This window comes from Myotis davidii, unplaced genomic scaffold (assembly GCF_000327345.1).
Source record: "Myotis davidii unplaced genomic scaffold, ASM32734v1 scaffold687, whole genome shotgun sequence".
In the NCBI taxonomy this organism is placed as follows: Eukaryota; Metazoa; Chordata; class Mammalia; order Chiroptera; family Vespertilionidae; genus Myotis; species Myotis davidii.
This window is the reverse complement of record NW_006298971.1, coordinates 348967-367994: the sequence shown is the minus strand read 5'-3', so window position 1 is coordinate 367994 and position 19028 is coordinate 348967. Positions and strand designations below refer to the sequence as shown.

General features: G+C 39.1%; 1 protein-coding gene across 5 annotated transcripts in view; it reads left to right on the top strand.

The window, feature by feature from the left end:
* SIN3A (SIN3 transcription regulator family member A) overlaps window positions 1-19028 on the top strand; it is a 78588-nt gene that overhangs the window by 4639 nt on the left and 54921 nt on the right. For 4 of the 5 annotated variants that reach the window (XM_006774576.2, XM_015571020.1, XM_006774575.2 and 1 more), the window contains exon 2: window positions 18274-18494. In XM_006774576.2, coding sequence (XP_006774639.1) covers window positions 18306-18494 — 189 coding nt within the window. In that variant the 5' untranslated portion in view covers window positions 18274-18305. Of the gene's footprint in view, window positions 1-1872; window positions 1893-7367; window positions 7371-18273; window positions 18495-19028 lie in introns of those variants that run through there. The other variant, XM_006774578.2, reaches the window with a different exon arrangement.

The following is a 19028-nucleotide window of genomic DNA, read 5'->3' as shown; positions in this document are numbered from 1 at the left end:
CGACGGGGCGGGGCGTGGGACGAGAGGGGGTCTCCCGCGTGGGGCTGGGAGGAGGCCGAGAGGGTGCGTGAAGTCCGCCTTCTTGGGATCCGGTTGGCCGGAGAGGCTGTATGGACAAATGATGCCACGCCCCCTGGCCACCCTTAACCGCTCCCCCCCCACCCCCACCCCCAGTTTCTTCCTCCTGGGCACGCGAAGCAGGGCTCGGAGGATCCCGCTGTCTGGAGTCGCGCCGCCCCTTCCTGTCCGACCCGAGCGGTGGCGGTGTCATGAACTGTTCTAGTGTTGTGCGGTGCCTGTTGCATGGGGCACGAGGGCCCCGTGCTGGAGCTGTTGTCTCTGTCTTGGTCCTTGCAGTGAGGATGGCACCGCACATCTTGGAGAATGGGAGCGTGGTCGTCACCACTCTCCTCTTGGTTGTACTTTGGGGGATGAGGTTTTTTGGTTGAAGTCTGCTGTCGAACTCTGCTCGTGCTGTGATCATAGTTGGGGGAAGGACGGAGAGAATTGTCAGAGACTAGAAATGTAGCCGGGGACAGGCTTTTCTGTAGTTCCCTTGATGTTCAGTTACCGTGGTTATACGGGGCGGGCTTTCCTTTGAGCCAATGGGGTGATGGGTATAGTTAGAGTTAGCCACTGTTTGGGTGCCTTAGGACTTCAAACACAGCCATGAAAAGGCTGTGGAAGCTCCTGCTCGTCATAAGGCTCAGGTTTCGAAAAGTGTTAGATTTACATTTGATATTAAAATGACCTGTTTATAAAAGATGGTGGTTTATTTAAAAACTCATATTTTGCATATAATACTTTGGTTTCTTCAACCTTTAAATTTGTTAATGCATTCTTTGTACAGGTGGTTCTTCTGCTTAATTTTACAAAGAAATGAGTTGCAATTTAAGTAACAATAGGTGTTCTTGAAAAGTTGGTTTTATGTTAGAACATCTAGACCAATTTTTGTTTGTAGTTTGTAAAATATATGTTCATGCCCTGTTTTATTACAGAAGAAGGGTGAAGTCGAGGACTAGTGCAGAGTTGTTTGTGACATGTAGCATTGCCCCTACAATGTGAGTTGGGGATTTGCCTTAGGACACTTCAGGTTTAATAAACCATTTCAGTTGAGATTTTGCTCTGACATGATGCATTCTCTTTTCTTATGAGAAGTTGTTTTTGATAGTTTTCATGAGAAAATAAACATTGAATGAATGTGGGTTTTGGTGTGTTTGTTTTTTTTTTAAATTTACTAACATCTGAGCAAGCCCTCTGGCTAATTGTCTGAACTAAAGTTAAATTCTGGATTTGTGCTTTGCTTAGTTAGGACTGAGAGCTTGGTTCCCCGGGGCTAGACACGTGTGGAGAGAGTAAGCCCCACCTTTTCAGCTAACGAAATAGGAGTGGCAACAGTAGCTTTTTGGTTTGATTTAATGGTGGCTATAATATAATTGGTTTGGAGATGAAAACCTGGGTGTTTTTTCTGATACTATAAACTGACAAGATAGTGAAATAGTGGAGAATTTACTACTCAGGATTGGTCAACACATGGTTGTTCCCACTATTTGCAATGCTCTGTGCTGGGAAATGGAAGACCTAATTCTTGCCTTTAGAGAACGTTGTTTATTGGTGTGGCAAGGTCACAAATCCCCACATAGGCATTGAGAATTCAAATAAGAGCCTTCACTGGATAGTCAATGGATAGTCAGCACTTGGACTGAAGGGTCCCAGGTTCAATTCTGGTCAAGGGCAGGTTCCCTGGCCCTGGTCAGGGTGTGGCCAGAGGTAACCAATCGATGTGTCTGTCTCACTCACATCAATGTTTCTTTCTCCCTCTCCCTCTCCTTTCCACTCTCTCTAAAAATCAATGGAAAAATATCTTCGGGTGAGAATTAACAACAAAAAAAGTAAGAACTTGGATATAGTGTCCTAGGAAAGTTTTCATAAATGTTTCTTACGTATCCAAAAATCACTATTATATATTATGTAGCTTGTCAGAATTAAAGATCTTAGATAGATTGGCATTTTATAATTAAGAAGATAAGATTTGTACTTAAAGATATTTTTTCTTTTTTAAGGAAGGAGGTGTATAGTAATTTGATAAAATTCCTGGCAAAGCATAGTCCTGTTTACATCTTCAGTGCAAGCAGACAGGATACTGGAGAACTGTGCAAAGCTGATGTTAATGGCTGTGAATTTTAGTTGGAATTGAAAGATGTTCACAGCATTCAGTAATTTAGTGCAGTGCCGTAAAAGGTTTCATTAATTCCCCAACCAAGAGTATAAGTTACTTTCTGTAGTTCTTGCAAAAATGATAGTTACATGCTTTTTCTAACTGCACAACTGCCTCCTTGAATAATAATAAGAATTCAACATTTATGAAGCCCTTACTACTTCCCAGACACTGAATTAGGCACTATACATTTATTAACCCATTTAATCTTCATGGTAACCCTATATAGTAAGTACTGTGGAATCCATGTTTTAAAGATGAGTAACACAGTGAGGTTAGACATATAATAAGTGGTCAAGGCAGGATCTGGATCCAGGCAGTCTGTTTCCAGAGTTCGTGCTCTTTATACTTCAGCTGCCTCTGGTCTAAGGATAGTAAACAGAAGGAACAGTGTGCTTTTTTTCTTTTTAATCCTCACACAAGGATATGTTTATTTTATTTTTTCTTGGATATGTTTATTAATTTTAGAGAGAGGATGGGAAGGAGGGAAGTGGGCGGAGAGAGAAACACTGATGTGAGAGAAACATTAATAGGTTACCTTCCTTATGTGCCCCAACTGGGGACCAAGCCCACAACCTAGGTATGCGCCCTGACAGGGAATCAAACCCATGCCTGACGTTTTGGTGTACACGGAAGATGTTCCAACCAACTGGGCCACCCTGGCCAGGGCATCTTAACAATTTTTAAGTGTACAGTTTAGTAGCAGTAAGTACATTCACATTGTTAACCATCACCACCAATCATTTCCAGAACTTTTTCATTTTCTCAAATTCTATGCCCATTAAACAATAACATAAATCTCCCCGCAACCCCTGACAACCACTGTTGTACTTTCTCTCTCTCTGAATGTGACTACTCTTAAGTACATCATAGAAGTGGACTCATACAATATTTGTCAGTTGTGTCTTGCTTATTTCACTTAGAAAAATGTCTTCAAGGTTTATCTATGCTAGCATGTGTCAGAAATACCTTTAAAAAAAACTTTATTTTTTTTTTCCGGAGAGAAAAACATAAGTGTGAGAAACATCGACTGGTTGCCTCCTATACATACCCCATCCCAAAATCTGGTCATATGCCCTGACCAGGAATCAAACCAGTGACCTTTTTTTTTTTTTTTAAATTTTTAAAAAATAATTCTTCATTGTTGAAGTATTATATATGTCCCCTTTTTTCACCCCGAAACAGCGATCTTTTGGTGCACAGACAAAGTTCAACTGACTGAGTCACATTGGCCAGAGCCAGAATTACCTTTTTGATGGTGAATAATATTCTATTGTTTATTCATGTATAGATGAACATTTGGGTTGTTTCCACCTTTTGGTTATTGTGAATAATGCCGCTGTGAACATGAGTGTATAAATGTCTATTCAAGTATCTGCTTTGAATTCTTTGGGGTATATACCCAGAATTGGAGTTACTGGATCATATGGCAATTTTGTGTTTAATTTTTCAAGGACCCAGCAGTGTGTTTTTGAAAGCAGCTTTGAAGGAAAAGATTGGGGCTCAGATTCTAAAGGTGAATTCCGTCAACATTCATTTATTGACCATCTTCTTAAATACCTCTAGGCTGACACAGGAAGAATCTTAGTCCTATAGAAGTTTACATTGTTAGAAAAAAAAGGCAAATATACGCGTTATGATTTTACTATATGTCATTGTAGGTTGAGGCTGTAAGAGTCAAATAGAAAGAGCTGTAAGGAATTTGTTGTAAGAAGAGTCCACCTTTGGGTGGAAGGAGAGGGGTCAGGGAATAGAGTGGAGTCTAAAGTCTTAGATCCAGTTGAATTGAATGGTAACATGACTTTAGACATCTCTCACACAAAGTACGCTAGAGGATGCTTTGGAATGTTAGAAGATATGGCATCGTATTGAAATTGGCAAGTGGATTGTAGTCTCTCTTCCAGAGTTTGTGAATCCTGTTCTCTTCAGTTTCAGACCTGATTGTTTCTAATGTTGGAAGGTTAAGAATCACAATGAAGAAATTATGGAGTTGGCATATATGGTATTGCTATCATGTCAAGTTCAAGATAATATTGTTAATACGGTCAACTGTTATTTCTTAAATCTTCTTTCCCTTCACATGGGTTTATGTTTCTGCTAACAAATGAATAGTAGCAGTAATAGCTTGGGGTTTTTATCTTTTTTTGATTGTTGTTGTTACAGTTTAAGTAAATAATGCTGGATATTTGTTTTTTATTGAAGATAAGGTCAAATAATGAAACCCATCTAATGCAGCATACTTGGGTAGTCTGTGAATCAGGGTTTTGCCATTATTAAATTACATTATTTCCAAATATTTTGAGAAATTTTATTTTCCTGACATTTAAAATAAAAATTTTAATTGATTCAGAGAGAGGGAGAGAGATAGAAACATCAATGATGAGAGGGAATCATTGATCAGCTGCCTCCTGCACAGTCCCCACTGGGGATCAAGCCTAAAACCTGGGCAGGTGCCCTGACCTGGAATTGGACCGTGACCCCCTGGTACATGGTTAGTGCTCAACCACTGAGCCACACCAACTGGGCTTCCTGGCATTTTTAAAAAGTGTGAATTCTAATTGTTTCTAGACAATGATTTAATGTTCTTTTAACAGCACCTTAAAACACACACACACACACAGAACCTTGGCTTCCTTTAATTATATAACTTTCTTTTTAGGTCTCTTCTTCCAAGACATGCCCAGTGGAATTTGTTGTCAGTTATAACCAAATGCATAGAGTTTTTCTCCTCATAAATTTTCAGGGCAACTACCTGATACTGATTATCCTCAGGGAGTGCTGCACCAGTGGTGCAGAGTCCGCCTAGATCAGCCAGTGGGCAAACTACGGCCCGCGGGCCGGATCCGCCCATTTGAAATGAATAAAACTAAAAAAAAAAAGACCGTACCCTTTTATGTAATGATGTTTACTTTGAATTTATATTAGTTCACACAAACACTCCATCCATGCTTTTGTTCCGGCCCTCCGGTCCAGTTTAAAAACCCACTGTGGCCCTCGAGTCAAAAAGTTTGCCCACCCCTGGCCTAGATTGAGAGTTAACTTTCTTTTTTCTTTTTTTTAAAATATATTTTATTGAGTTTTTACAGAGAGGGAAGGAGAGAGATAGAGAGTTAGAAACATCGATGAGAGAGAAACATCAATCAGCTGCCTCCTGCACACTCCCCACTGGGGATGTGCCCGCAACCAAGGTACATGCCCTTGACCGGAATCGAACCTGGGACCTTTCAGTCCGCAGGCCGACGCTCTATCCACTGAGCCAAACTGGTTTCGGCGAGAGTTAACTTTCTTGATGGCCACAGTGTTTAGGACAGTGCTGGGACACAGTGGGTGATAAATAACTGGTTTACTAACTGAACTCGAATGGCATTTTAAAGTTTGCTATCCAGAGGCTGCTTCTGTTCAGTTGCAATTGGATTCAAAGTTAGTTAGGCATTAATTGGTAGCAATTTCTAACAGATACATCTTTTTCTCTCTGTTTACTTTTGTATTCTCCACTCCTTTCTGGCATATGTGCCTACATTTGTATTTAACAGCATCTTGGCAGTGGATACTTCTCCAGCCCTGCTGGTATCCTCCAGGGCTAGGCTTGCTGACTTGCAGGCTATTGAAGCATATACAGGTCCACAATCTCTTATCTGCGACTTGGAAATGCAATAATTTATTACTGATGGTAAGTTTGGTTCCACAATCAATTTAGGAGCATAACCTAACCTGTCTAGGCTGTTCCACTTAATGCAGAAATGTGAATGTGCTTGATTTTGGAGCTGCCATATGCACTTTCTGAAATCCAAGCAATGCTGATAACTCAAATTTCTATCTCTAACTAGGGACCTCTTATTATAGACTAACATCTAGTACTCCCATACCCCCTCCCCTTTTCACTTATTCTTTAATATATATTTATTGATTTCAGAGAGGAAGGGAGAGGGAGAAAGAGATAGAAACATTAATGATAAGAGAGAACCATTAATTGGCTGCCTCCTGCACACCCCACTGGGGATCGAGCCCGTAACCTGGGCATGTGCTTTTGGCCGGAATTGAAACTGGGACCCTTCAGTCTGCAGGCCGACACTCTATCCACTGAGCGAAACCAGCTAGGCCTCCTACCCCTTTTTTCATATTTCCTCTTGGATATCTACTAGGCATCTTTGACTTTTCTCTTTCTGTCTTTTTTATGTGGTCAGTTGACAAACCTTATTTGCTCTATATTCAAAATACTATCCAGAATTTGACCACTCCTTCTACGCCCTAACTACAGCAGTGACTAATACCTCTAGGTTGGATTATTTTGTAGCACCTTAACTGTTCTCTGCTTTGTTATTGCCTCTCTTCAGTCTATTTTTAAAATTTTTATTTTTCAATCACAGTTTACATTCAATACTATTTTCTTCAGTTCGTTAACACAGCAATCCAAGTGATTCTTTTTAAAATGTGTTTTTTTTTTGTTGGTTTTTTTTAGGGAGACGGATAGAGAGAGATAGAAACACCGATGAGAGAGAAACATCATCGATTGACTGCCTCCTGCACACCCCATATTGGGGTTCAAGCCTGCAACCCAGGCATCGGACCTGACTGGGTATCCAACCAGTGATCTCTTTGGTTCCTGGGTTGACACTCAACCGTTGAGCCACACAGACTGGGCCCAAGTGATTCTTATAAAACCTAAATCAGACCGTGTGACTTTCCTGCTATAAATTCTCCAGTGGCTTCCCATTTTAGTCTGAGTCTTAAGTCAGAGTCCTTATTATGACTTAATGAGAACAAACATATGATATGTTCCCTTCCTATTATCCCCAACCCCATTACCTCTCTGACATCATTTTTCACTAGTCTCTCTCCCATTCTGCTGGAGCTGCACAGTCTTTTTGTTATTCTTGGAGAATATCAAGCAAGTGTACATCAGGGTCATTGCATTTGCTGGCCCCACTAAATGCTTCCCCCACTGATTCCCACATGGCTAGCTCCTTAACTGCCTTTATTCAGGTTACCTTATCAGTGAGGTGTTCTTTGGTCACTCTTACATAATGTTTCAAAACCCTTCTGTGTTTTTCTTCTTCACACTTGTCATTGTCCAGTATTCCAAATGCGTTTTTTACTGTCTTATTTATTGTCTGTTTCTCTCACTAAAATGTAAACTTCATGAGAGAAGAAGGTTTTTTTTTTGTTTACTGCTATAGTTCCAGCTTTTGGAACAATGCCTGACCCATAGTATGTGCTCAATAAATATTATAGTATACATGAAAGATTGGTTTCCACCACAGACAAGGCAGTATGCAGGCACAGTGGAGGATGTAAAGACGGTGAAAGGTATGTGTATGTACCCATGTCTGTATAGGGGCAAAAATATAACTAATAGGATAAAGGCAGTATGAAGTGAGTGACACATCTACCTGGCCTCTTAGGAACCTTCTTAAGTCCTGTTTTTTATAATGCTTTTTTTATAGCTTTAGCCAGTATATTTTCTGTTACACTTAGTCTTTTATGTCATTCTCAATTTATAGAAACCTTGTCACACAAACTAAATGTTAATGTCTTTAAGAATAGGAATACACTATGATTTGCTTCTTTTATAATCCCTTATGATTGTCACTTAAATATTTTTTAACTTTACATTTTGAAATAATTTTAGACTTCAAAAAAAGTTTCAAAAATAATACAAAGAATTGCTATGTAACCTTCACCCAGATTTCTCAAATGCATCTTACAAAACTGTAGTATACTGATCTAAATCAGGAAGTTAACCTTGATACAAATAGTACCTTTTAAATTGAGCTAAATAGTTTTCTGTTCATTTTCTACCTATAGTATCAGTGTCAGTTGGACCCAGTTTTAGTTTTGAGTTTCTTTTTGAGCAGTACTACTTTTTTTATTGAAGGTATTTAAAAGAACAAAGAAAATTGACTTCTTTTTTAATGTAAAAAACTCATTTTAGTTATCATTTATACATCTGAGCTATATTATGGGATCTTGATCTTACTTTTCCTATATCTTAACATTTTGGTATATCGTCATTTCTCATCATTATTCCCAAATATGCTAAAAAGACTAAAATAATAAAAATGGAAGAATGATAGCATTGCCTATAAGGATGATACAGTAGTAAAATAAATCATAACTATTGTACTTCAGTTTTCTTACTGCTTTTTACCCAAAGCATTACAGCATCTTTTAAGAAAGTATAAAAGAAATTGGGGTGTAACATCTTAAACATTATATAGGATGTTAACCTTTGGGGAATCTGGTGAAATGTGTATGATAATTCTTTTTACTACTGTAACTTTTTAAAGCTTTCATTGAACATAATTGATAATCCATAATTTTTCATTTTCCTCCTATAATGGCAAAGAGAGGAAAACTAACAGGAAGACATTTCACAATTATTAGAGGAACTAATAGACACTACAGACTGTAGTGATGATGATAGAGTGATTGTATAAGCTAAGTCACAGACTGAGTCTTTAGATAAGGATATCTGAGATTAATATCCTCAAACTGAAGAATTTATGAGTCAACAATATATTTCTGAGAAGCAAAAAAAAGAAGAATGGCGTCTTCATATTTCTTCATGAATGACTCACCTAGGTAGTCATTCAACAGGAAGAACTTCAGAATGCAGTATTTTCAACAAAGAGCAAAACCACTTCAATTTGTTAAAAGGATTGCAATAGTGTTCTTTCATCTTTTAAGGTGTTTGTGTACCAAAACTTAACTTCCTATGGTTTTAAGTGGACATGGGTGTGTGTACAGAGGTCATTAGAAGGGAACATGACGTAGAAATGAAAAAAAAAATCCTTGGATTGATTGTTTGAATTGGTATTGTCTAAAACAGAACGCTTGCAGTGTGAAGATGATGATTGTCCTCATTTTAACCAAATTAAGAACCGAGTTTTTAATGGTAAGCTAGAACTTTATACTTTCAACAATAAAGAATTACTTAACAAATTAAAAAAAGAAGAGATGTTCTTTTAGAGATGTTCTGAAATTTGGAATAAAAATTTACAGAATGGCATCACAGTTGATGACTAGTCAGTTGCATTTTAATGGATATTGCCTATTTGGGGTGTTTATATCTTCAGAACCAGGAGAACATGGAATAAGAATTTGCTGTTTAAATTCTTACTAAATTTTTGTGGGTTTTTTATTATTAATTTGAGAGAGAGAGAGAAGAAGAAGAAGGGGGGAGGGAGGGAGGAGGAGACAGAGCTAGAGATAGACATTGATTTGTTGTTCCACTCATTCATTCATTGGTTGATTTTTGTATGTGCCCTGACCTGGAATCAACTGGCAACCTTGGCGTAGTGGGACAATGCTCTAACCAAATGAGCTACATGGCCAGGGCTTACTAAAGTTTAATGAAATTTTTTCACCCAAATGGTAAGTAAGAATGATGTTTTTAACCTGGCATAAAGAAAGCAGTGATATCTTTTACACAACCAAGATGGTTGTCCTCAGCCATCATGGTAAAAATTTTCACAGCGCGGTATTAAATAATCCCACCAAAGCTCACAAAAGGTATATGCCAAGGAGTTATCATTATATTAGATGAGGTTTCTCAACCTTGTCACTATTAATACTTTGGGCTGAATAATTTTTTATTTATTTATTTTATTTTTTTACAGAGAAGAAGGGAGAGGTATAGAGAGTTAGAAACATTGATGAGAGAGAAACATCGATCAGCTGCCTCCTGCACCTTCTACTGGGAATGTACCTGCAACCAAGGTTCATGCCCTTGACCAGACTCGAACCTGGGACCTTTCAGTCCGCAGGCTGATGCTCTATCCACTGAGCCAAACCAGTCAGGGCAGGCTGAATTATTCTTTATAGGGAGCTGTCATCTGAGTTGTAGGATGTTGGCAAATCCCTGGTCTTTATTCATGAAATGCCAGTAGCACCCCTCTTTCCCCAAATAGGACAACCAAAAATGTCTTCTTACATTGCCAAGTGTGCCTTGGAGCAGAAATCTCCCCTGGTTGAGGACCATTTCATTAGAAGGATATAAAACTGAGTTCAGGGCAAGCCTGGGTGTTCGGTCTTGTGGTGTTTTAAGAAGAATGGGTTACTTTTGTTGTAGCATGGGAAATGTAGATATACTGCCCTTTTTATTTATTCTGGAATGCTTTTCGTATTCTAGCAGAGTTAAATTCAGAAGTGAAGTTTTAGATAGGTTTTGAAATGGACTGTGATGGGCAGTTGCACTGGGTTGAAGTAATTATGGTCATTTAATGCTTTGATAAAATGCCCTTAGCTTTTGAAGGGAAACTTTTCTTTGCTTTTTTTTTTCAAGCATGTTTATTGAAGAAAACCTATCAGGACACATTTTATGTGATGCTGATCACAAATAAGAGAGAATAATTTCAGAGGAATTTTTTATTATATAAATAAAGGAACTCAAAAATACATCTAATTCAGGTTGATTTCGGTACAAAATTAAGAGGCACTAAAGGGTCAACTGTTGTCTCCATTTAAGCCAATTTATGAAATTTAATCTAAATGAGAAGATGAGATTCTTTTTTTAATTTGTTAAGTAATTCTTTATTGTTGAAAGTATTACATATGTCCCCTTTGCCCCCCATTGACCCCTTCCATCCATCGTTTGCCCCCCACCCTCACCACCCCATTGTGTCTGTGGGTTATGCCTATATGCATATAAGGTCTTTGGCTGATTACCATCCCCCCCCCACACACACACTCCCCCACCTTCCCACCGAGATTCTGCACTCTGTTCCATGTTTCCATGTCTTTGGATCCACTCTCTTCATCAGCTTATTTTGTTACTTAGATGCTACATGTGAGTGAGATCATGTGATGTTTTTCTCTGGCTGACTTATTGCACTTAGCACAATACTCTCCAGTTCCCTCCATGCTGTCTCAAAGGGTAAGAGATTCTTCTTTTTTACTGCTGCATAGTATCCATGGTAGAAATGTACCACAGCTTTTTTATCCAATCATCTACTGATGGACACTTGGGCTGTTTCCAGATCTTAGCTATTGTAAATTGTGCTGCTATGAACATGGTACACACATTCTTTCTCATTGGTGTTTTGGGTTTCTTAGGATATAGTCCTAGAAGTGAGATCACTGGGTCAAATGGCAGTTCCATGTTTAATTTTTTTGAGGAAACCATACTGTTTCCCATAGTGGCTGCATCAGTCTGCATTCCCACCAGCAATGTACTAGGGTTCCCTTTTCTTCACATCCTCGCCAGCTTGTCATTTGTTGATTTGTTGATGGTAGCCATTCTGACAGGTGTGAGGTGATACCTCATTGTCGTTTTAATTTGCATTTCTCTGATGATCAGTGACTTTGAGCATTTTTTTTCATGTCTTGGCCAGAAAAGATAAAATTCTTTAAAGTTGGATTTTTCCATTTGGATTTTAAGGATCATGGAAAAATATCTATGTTTCTAGGAGGGAGACACTTTATTGTGGTTAAAGACATTGTAGGTTGTAGAACTAGAAAATCAGTTTTTATTTTTCTTGTTCTGAAAAAGTTAGCTTTTACCTCTTCCCTTCTAACATTTGACTGAAATCTGTCACATTTGCTTCCAAGTTCAACCCCATTCCAGACGTCTCCTCTGCAGTGTTAAGAATTACCCTTCTCTGCTTGCTTAACTTGGGCATTTTGATTCTTTTGCATGATGACTTTGAAGCTGTTCCCACTTTATATTATCACATGTGGCAGGGTGATATATTATCACACTTGCCAGGTGATTTTTAGTGTTCTGCTGACATTGTTGTTCACATAAATCTTTTTCACTAGTTTCCATCCCTCAAAATCACTCAAAGTGCTTTTTAAAAAAATTTGTCTTCATAGATGAGCTCTGATAACAGTGAAAGCTCCAAATCTGAAACAGTTGGAGATTACAGTGGCACATGAAAATCATTTCAGCTGACATTCAAATACTTTACAATCTGGAATTACACTGTATCTCTCTGTAAGCAGGATAGCAAGCAGAATACTATAGTCTGTCCGATATTTTTACTCCAGATTGTTTATGTATTCTATGGAGAGTCTAGCCTCTTGCTCCATTATTATTATTTTTTTTAATTTTTAAATATTTAGTGTTGAAACTGTTACATATGTCTTCTTTTCCCCCCATTCACCCCTTCTACTCCACCCCTGTCCCTGCCCCAGGCCTTCACCACCCTGTTGTCTGTGTCCATGGGATATATATATATATCTCTATATAAAATGCTAATATGCTAAGTGTCCGACCATCCAACCAGTCACTATGACGTGCACTGACCACCAGGGGACAGACGCTCAACACAGGAGCTGCCGTGATGTGCACCGCCCATTTACAGAGAAATGGCACCGCAGACCTGGTGCCCACAAAGCAATACTTGGCTTCCCACAAGTGGCACACAGGCCCCAACACCCCACCAAATCGCAGCCAACATTTTCAGGACCCCATGGTGCAAAATGCGGCCCACAGCCCAGCCTGGAAACAGTGGCTGTGGGCACCAGGTAATGGTGTCACGTAGCAATGCCCAGCTTCCTCTCCCTAGCGACTAGCCTCCTTGCAGTTTCTTCAGTCCAGGAACAGGACTTACTTCATATTATAGCCAGGAGAAAACATTTTACACTTTAACCAAATGTCTGTGAAGCATTTTCCCGTGCCTCATCTCATTTGATCCTCATAGAAGTCATGGAGTAGGTAGATAAGAGACTTGGTGAAATCCTCTCTTCTTTTCATTAGCCAGAAAATGGAGGTTTAGAAAGTTTAGGAACTTGACCTGACTGAAAAGAAGTAAGAAATGGTGGACCTTGAAAATGACTTCAGATTTTCTCACTGTGCAGAATATAGTCAAACACTGCTACAGTTAAATATTTTACCCTTTGTTCTCCCTGGGTGACCTACAGTAATAATCTGATTTGTGTTGATATTTACTGCTGTGTTGCTGACAATTTCCTGAAAGAGAAGTTGGGGTGCTTCACTGGGCTGGAAAAAGTTTAGCTAAATCAGAAAGCAGGTCTGTTCTCTATCTATAAAAGGCTAAGTTCACTCGTGCATGCACGATACATATAAAGCTCTCACTGGTGCCATTGCATGCGTGTATTTCGATCTGTCATTGTCGATCGTGAATTTGGTTGACACTTCTATTATAGAGAAAGGGCAAATAGTGATATTAAACTACTTCTGATTAATTTCCTTTCAATGTGCATGAATTCGTGCACTGAAACCAGCAGTTCGACATCCCCCAAGGGGTCCTGGATTGTGAGAGGGCGCAGGCCAGGCCGAGGGACCCCACCAGTGCACAAATCTGTGCACCTGGCCTCTACTATGCGTATAAGATCTTTGGTTAACCTTTTCCAGCTGTCCTCCCTCCCCATCCCTCTGAGATTCATCAGTCTGTTCCATGTTTCCATGCCTGTGGTTTCCACTCCTGCATTGAGTGTCTTCCCCCTGGTGGTTAGTGTGTGTCATCGCTACCAGCTGGTTGTCTGGTTGCTTAGGCATACACACACACACACACACACACACACACAAGTGTTTTGGTTGATCACTTCCCAACCACCCACCCTAACCTACCTTCCCTCTGAGGTTCCGCAGTCTGTTCTATGCTGTGTCCCTGGATCTATTTTGTTCATCAGTTTATTTTGTTTAGTAGTTTCTGCATATGAGTGAGATCATGTGATACTTGTCTTTCTCTGACTGGCTTATTTTGCTTAGCATAATACTACCCATGCGGTCTCAAAGGGTAAGAGATCCTTCTTTTTTACTGCTGCATAGTATTCTGTGGTATAATTGTACCACATCTTTTTTATCCACTCATCTGCTGGTGGGCACTTGGGCTGTTTCCATATCTTAGCTATTGTAAATTATGCTGTTATGAACATAGATGTGCATACATTCTTTCTGCTTGGTATTTTGAATTTCTTAGGATATATTACTAAAAATATATCCCTATTTTAGCACACACATATATGCATACAATAAAATGAAAGCAATTTATAAGCTATTGATTTTGCTGTATTGTCTCAGTTTGCCCAAAGTGATTATTCTTTGAAAGATAGAAGGCAAAATTGTCTGTAGATAACATAGCTTGAGTAAGCAGTATTTTTTTGACCACACGAGTTTAAAAGGCCCTTTTGAATAGCCTCTTCCTCCTTTAGCCAGCTATGTGACCTTAATTTCTTTTGATTGTCAGTTTCCCTCTAAATAGAAGGTTCTGGGTGTGCCCCATCCAACAGGACTGTTGTGAGGAGCACATCAACTGATTCGAGTCATGTCAGCATTGTTGTTTTGGGCAGAAAGTCTGTCCTGTTCAGTGCTAGAGTCCCAACACCAAGCACAGGGCCTGCATATGTAGACACTGGAATTATACAGGGTGGGGCAAAAAATAGGTTTACAGTTGTTTATATAGAAAATAATATAATAATTAATAAATAATATAAGAATAAGAATTAACTCCGTGTTTTATGTATTCACAACATAAACCTACTTTTTGCTCTACCCTGTATGTCGGATAGATGAATTAGCAAAGATTGTAAATAACTATCACTATAAGTCTATTGTTACTGTAATATTTTAATTTCATCCTCTTTACCACATGCCCAAATTCATCTCTAATTTTCAAGATATAACTAAACGTTCAGTGTTTCCCAATGTACACATTGCCACTCCTTCCCAAATTTATAGTACTTATTTGTACTATGCATATAATGAAATGCACAGTTCTTAAGAGTACATTGTGTTGTGTTGAGATCACCCTGTATATATTCTGTAGCTTGTTCTTTTCACTAATAATATGTGTTAGAGTGCTTTCCTTGTAGATGAACCCTAATCTTTCTGATTGCTACATAGATTTCCTAATATGGATGTATCAACTTTATTTAGCTACTAAAGGCCCAGTGCACTGGTAGGGTCCCTAGCAGCTGGCTGCTGGCTGCTGGCCGGGGCCTCCCTCCTGCCCCTTGGTTGAACTCTCAGACAATTCCAATTGAGGGGACAATTTGCATACTATGCTTTTATTATATAGGAGGATTGATAGGCATTTACATTTTTTCATACTTTACTGTAATAAATATACTTGGCATATGTGTAGGATAGAGACCTAGAAGTTGTATGGCTGGGTTAAAGGTTTGCACATTTTAAATTTAATTTACAAAATTTAATATATGTCTGCAAGCCAACAATCAAATTGTACCAATTAAAACTTCAGCAAATACCTACACACTCACCCACACTGAACATCATTATTCTCTTTAGCCAGTTCCTTTGGGGTATCATTTTGCTTTATAGTTCTTTGATTACTAGTGAGGCTGTGTAGTGTATTCCCAACTAGTTTTTAAGCTTTTATAGGGCAAGGGCCAAGATCATCTACCACCTTCACATCTCCTCACTGAATATTTGCTAATAGGATGAATGAATGCTGCCAAAGCCTTCCTGCTTTATTGGGTTGAGTCTGAAGAAGGATGAATGAGCTGTGTGAGAGGTTAAAGAAAGCTAAAGTTGCCCTAACTGGTTTGGCTCAGTGAATAGAGTGTCGGCCTGCCGACTGAAGGGTCCCAAGTTCATTTCCAGTCAAGGGCATGTACCTTGGTTGCGAACACATCCCCAGTACGGGGTGTGCAGGAGGCAGCTGATCGATGTTTCTAACTCTCCATCCTTCTCCCTTCCTCTCTGTAAAAGAAAATCAATAAAATATATTAAAAAAAAAGAAAAGAAAGCTAAAGTTGCTTTGAGCAAGTGTGCCTTGACTAAGTGAAAGGTGACTCTTCCTTCTTTATTTTATTTTTCTGTTATAGGTAGGTTAAGAATCCAGGCTCTGGAGGCAGATTTCATGGATTCATATCTCAGCTTTGCCTGTTAGCTGTGCAACCTTGGGCAGTTCACTTAATCTTTTTATTTCAGTTTCCTCATTTATAAACTAGAGAATACCAGAACCTTGTAATGGGATTAAATTAACATTTAATTTAATGTTAAATGTTAAACTGCCTCCTGCACAACCCCTACTGGGGATCAAGCCCGCAACCAAGGTACATGCTCTTGAGTAGAATCAAATCCCAGACCCTTCAATCTGTGGGCCAACTCTCTCTCCACTGAGCCAAACCATTTAGGGCTGGAGCATTCTTTATAATTTTTTTTTTAATTTATTGATTTGAGAGAAACATCACTTTGTTATTATACTTATTTATGCATTCAGTGGTTGATTTTTGTTGTAGTTATTGTTGTTAATCCTCACCCTAGGATATTTTTTCCATTGATTTTTAGAAAGAATAGAAGGGAGGAAGGGAGGGAAAGAAAGAGAGAAAGAAACATCAATGTGAAAGAGGCAAATCGATCGGTTGCCTCCGCCACACGCCCCAACCGGTACAGGGAATCAAATCCATGAACCTTTGGTGCCCACGCTAAAAGCTCTAATCACTGAAAAACACCAGCCCATTGATTGATTTCTTGTGTGTGCCCTGCAGAGATTGAACCTGCGACCTTGGCATATTAGGGCATACTCCAGTGATGGCGAACTTATGACACGCGTGTCAGAGGTGACACGCGAACTCATTTTTTTGGTTGATTTTTCTTTGTTAAATGGCATTTAAATATATAAAATATCAAAAATATAAGTCTTTGTTTTACTATGGTTGCAAATATCAAAAAATTTCTATATGTGACACGGCACCAGAGTTAAGTTAGGGTTTTTCAAAATGCTGACCCGCCAAGCTCAGAAGGTTCACCATCACTGGCATACTCTAACCAACTGAGCTACCCAGCCAGACTTGGAGTATTCTTATAGATATGCTTTTGTTAGTGATACTGTGTTGGAATACCTCTGAAAAGACCCAACCAGATTCCTAGCCAGTGTTACTAAACTTTTGTGTCCTGTAAGAAAGTATCCTCCCACCTCCCACAGAGGGATTATTAAATTAAGGTATGGGTGGATAAATATTGCTGGAAAAAATAAAGAGAAAAACTAAGGGATTCTGGAACCTCCTTAGTGTTCAAGAATGTTAGAGCCAGCCTGGCCAGTGTGGCTCAACGATTGAGCATCAAACTGAACCAGGAGGTCACTAGTTTGATTCCCTGTCAGGACATATGCCTGGGTTTGGGGCTTGATCTCCAATAGGGGGCATGCAGGAGGCATCCGATGGATGATTGTCATCATTGATGTTTCTATCTCTTCCTCTTTAAAGTCAACAAAAATATATTTTAAAATATAGGTAGATTGATCGATAGATTTTAAAAAGAATGTTAGAGTCAGAAGAAACCTTAGGAATTACCTATTTCAACTTTCTTATTTTGTAGTTGCAGAAACAAACTCACATGAAATGAGAAACTTGTTGAAACAACTTATATTGGCAAGTCTAGAACCATAAATCCATGAGTCCTGGCTCAGTACTCTTTTCATGGTACTATTTAGTTGTTGAAGCAATTGATATTTTGAAAATTAGACCACAGTTATAGTACTAGGTTTTGAGAGGAGTTAGGAAGAACTAACTAAACACATTAAAGTGTTTTTGTAGTATGTGAGTAAATAATTCACAATATTAGGAATGATTGCATTTGAAGAGAAAGCTACAGAATAAAAAGGTATATTTGTGTTTTTATTTTGTGGAGGGTCTTTGTTGTTGTTGTTGTTAATCCTGACCCGAGGATATTTTTCCATTAATTTTTAGGGAGAATAGAAGAGAGAGGGAAAGACAGAGAGAAATGTCTATGTGAGAGAAATACATCGATTACATCGATTGGTTGCCTCTTCTTGTGCCCTTGAACCTGGGACCCTTTGGTCCGCATGCCGGTGCTCTATTCACTGAGCCAAACTGACTAGGGCTATATTTGTGTTTTTAAATTGGAGGTTATTTTTCAACTGCACAGTACCAAACTAATTTAAATTATTATTATTTATATTTTTTTCTTTCCGTTATTATAACCTATTGATGTGGGGTGTCTGTGCACAAGCATGTACTTACACTACCCAGTGATCATCCCTAGGATCAAATAGATAATTGGTTCAAAAGGGAGGAGCTTATATTAAATCAGGGGACTGGTCCTAAATTGTACATGTGGTATGGAGCATGAATTGGTGTATATGTTGTACTTGTGGTTTCTGCAGGTTATTAGTGCATCCCTGAGCATGAATGCAGAATGAAGCGACGTTTGGATGACCAAGAATCACCAGTGTATGCGGCTCAGCAGCGGCGGATCCCTGGTAACACAGAGGCTTTTCCTCATCAGCACCGAGTGCTTGCCCCCGCCCCTCCTGTGTATGAAGCTGTGGCCGAGACCATGCAGTCAGCCACGGGCATTCAGTACTCCGTCACTCCCAGTTATCAGGTGAGCTGACACTGCAAGGCACTGCGCCCAGGCCAGTATGATGGTTTCATCCAGCTAGAAGTTTTTGTTTGTTTTTAAGAAATATGTTTTTATTAATTTCAGAGAGAGGAACGGAGAGGGAGAGAGATAGAAACATCAATGATCAGAGAGAATCCTTGATCAGCTGCCTCCTGCATGCCCCTTACTGGGGAATGAGCCCAAAATCTGGGCATGTGCCGTGACTGGGAATTTAACCGTGACCTCCTGGTTCATAGGTCAATGCTCAACCACTGATCCACACTGGCTGGCCAGTTAGAAGTTTTTATTAAGCATTCAGTGAGATATAGAATATTTATGAGATATGTGTAAGTTATAAAATTAATGAAAATAATGCACAGTTGTGTACTCACCACGTAAGTTCATAAAGAAGAAGGTTGTTTATGACCTTGGTGTTCACTGTTTATTCTTTCCTGAACCCTTTTCCTTTTCATCACTTCAGAGGTAGTCACTATCTGAACTTCGTTTGCATTTATCATTTCCTCGGTTTTATTTTTT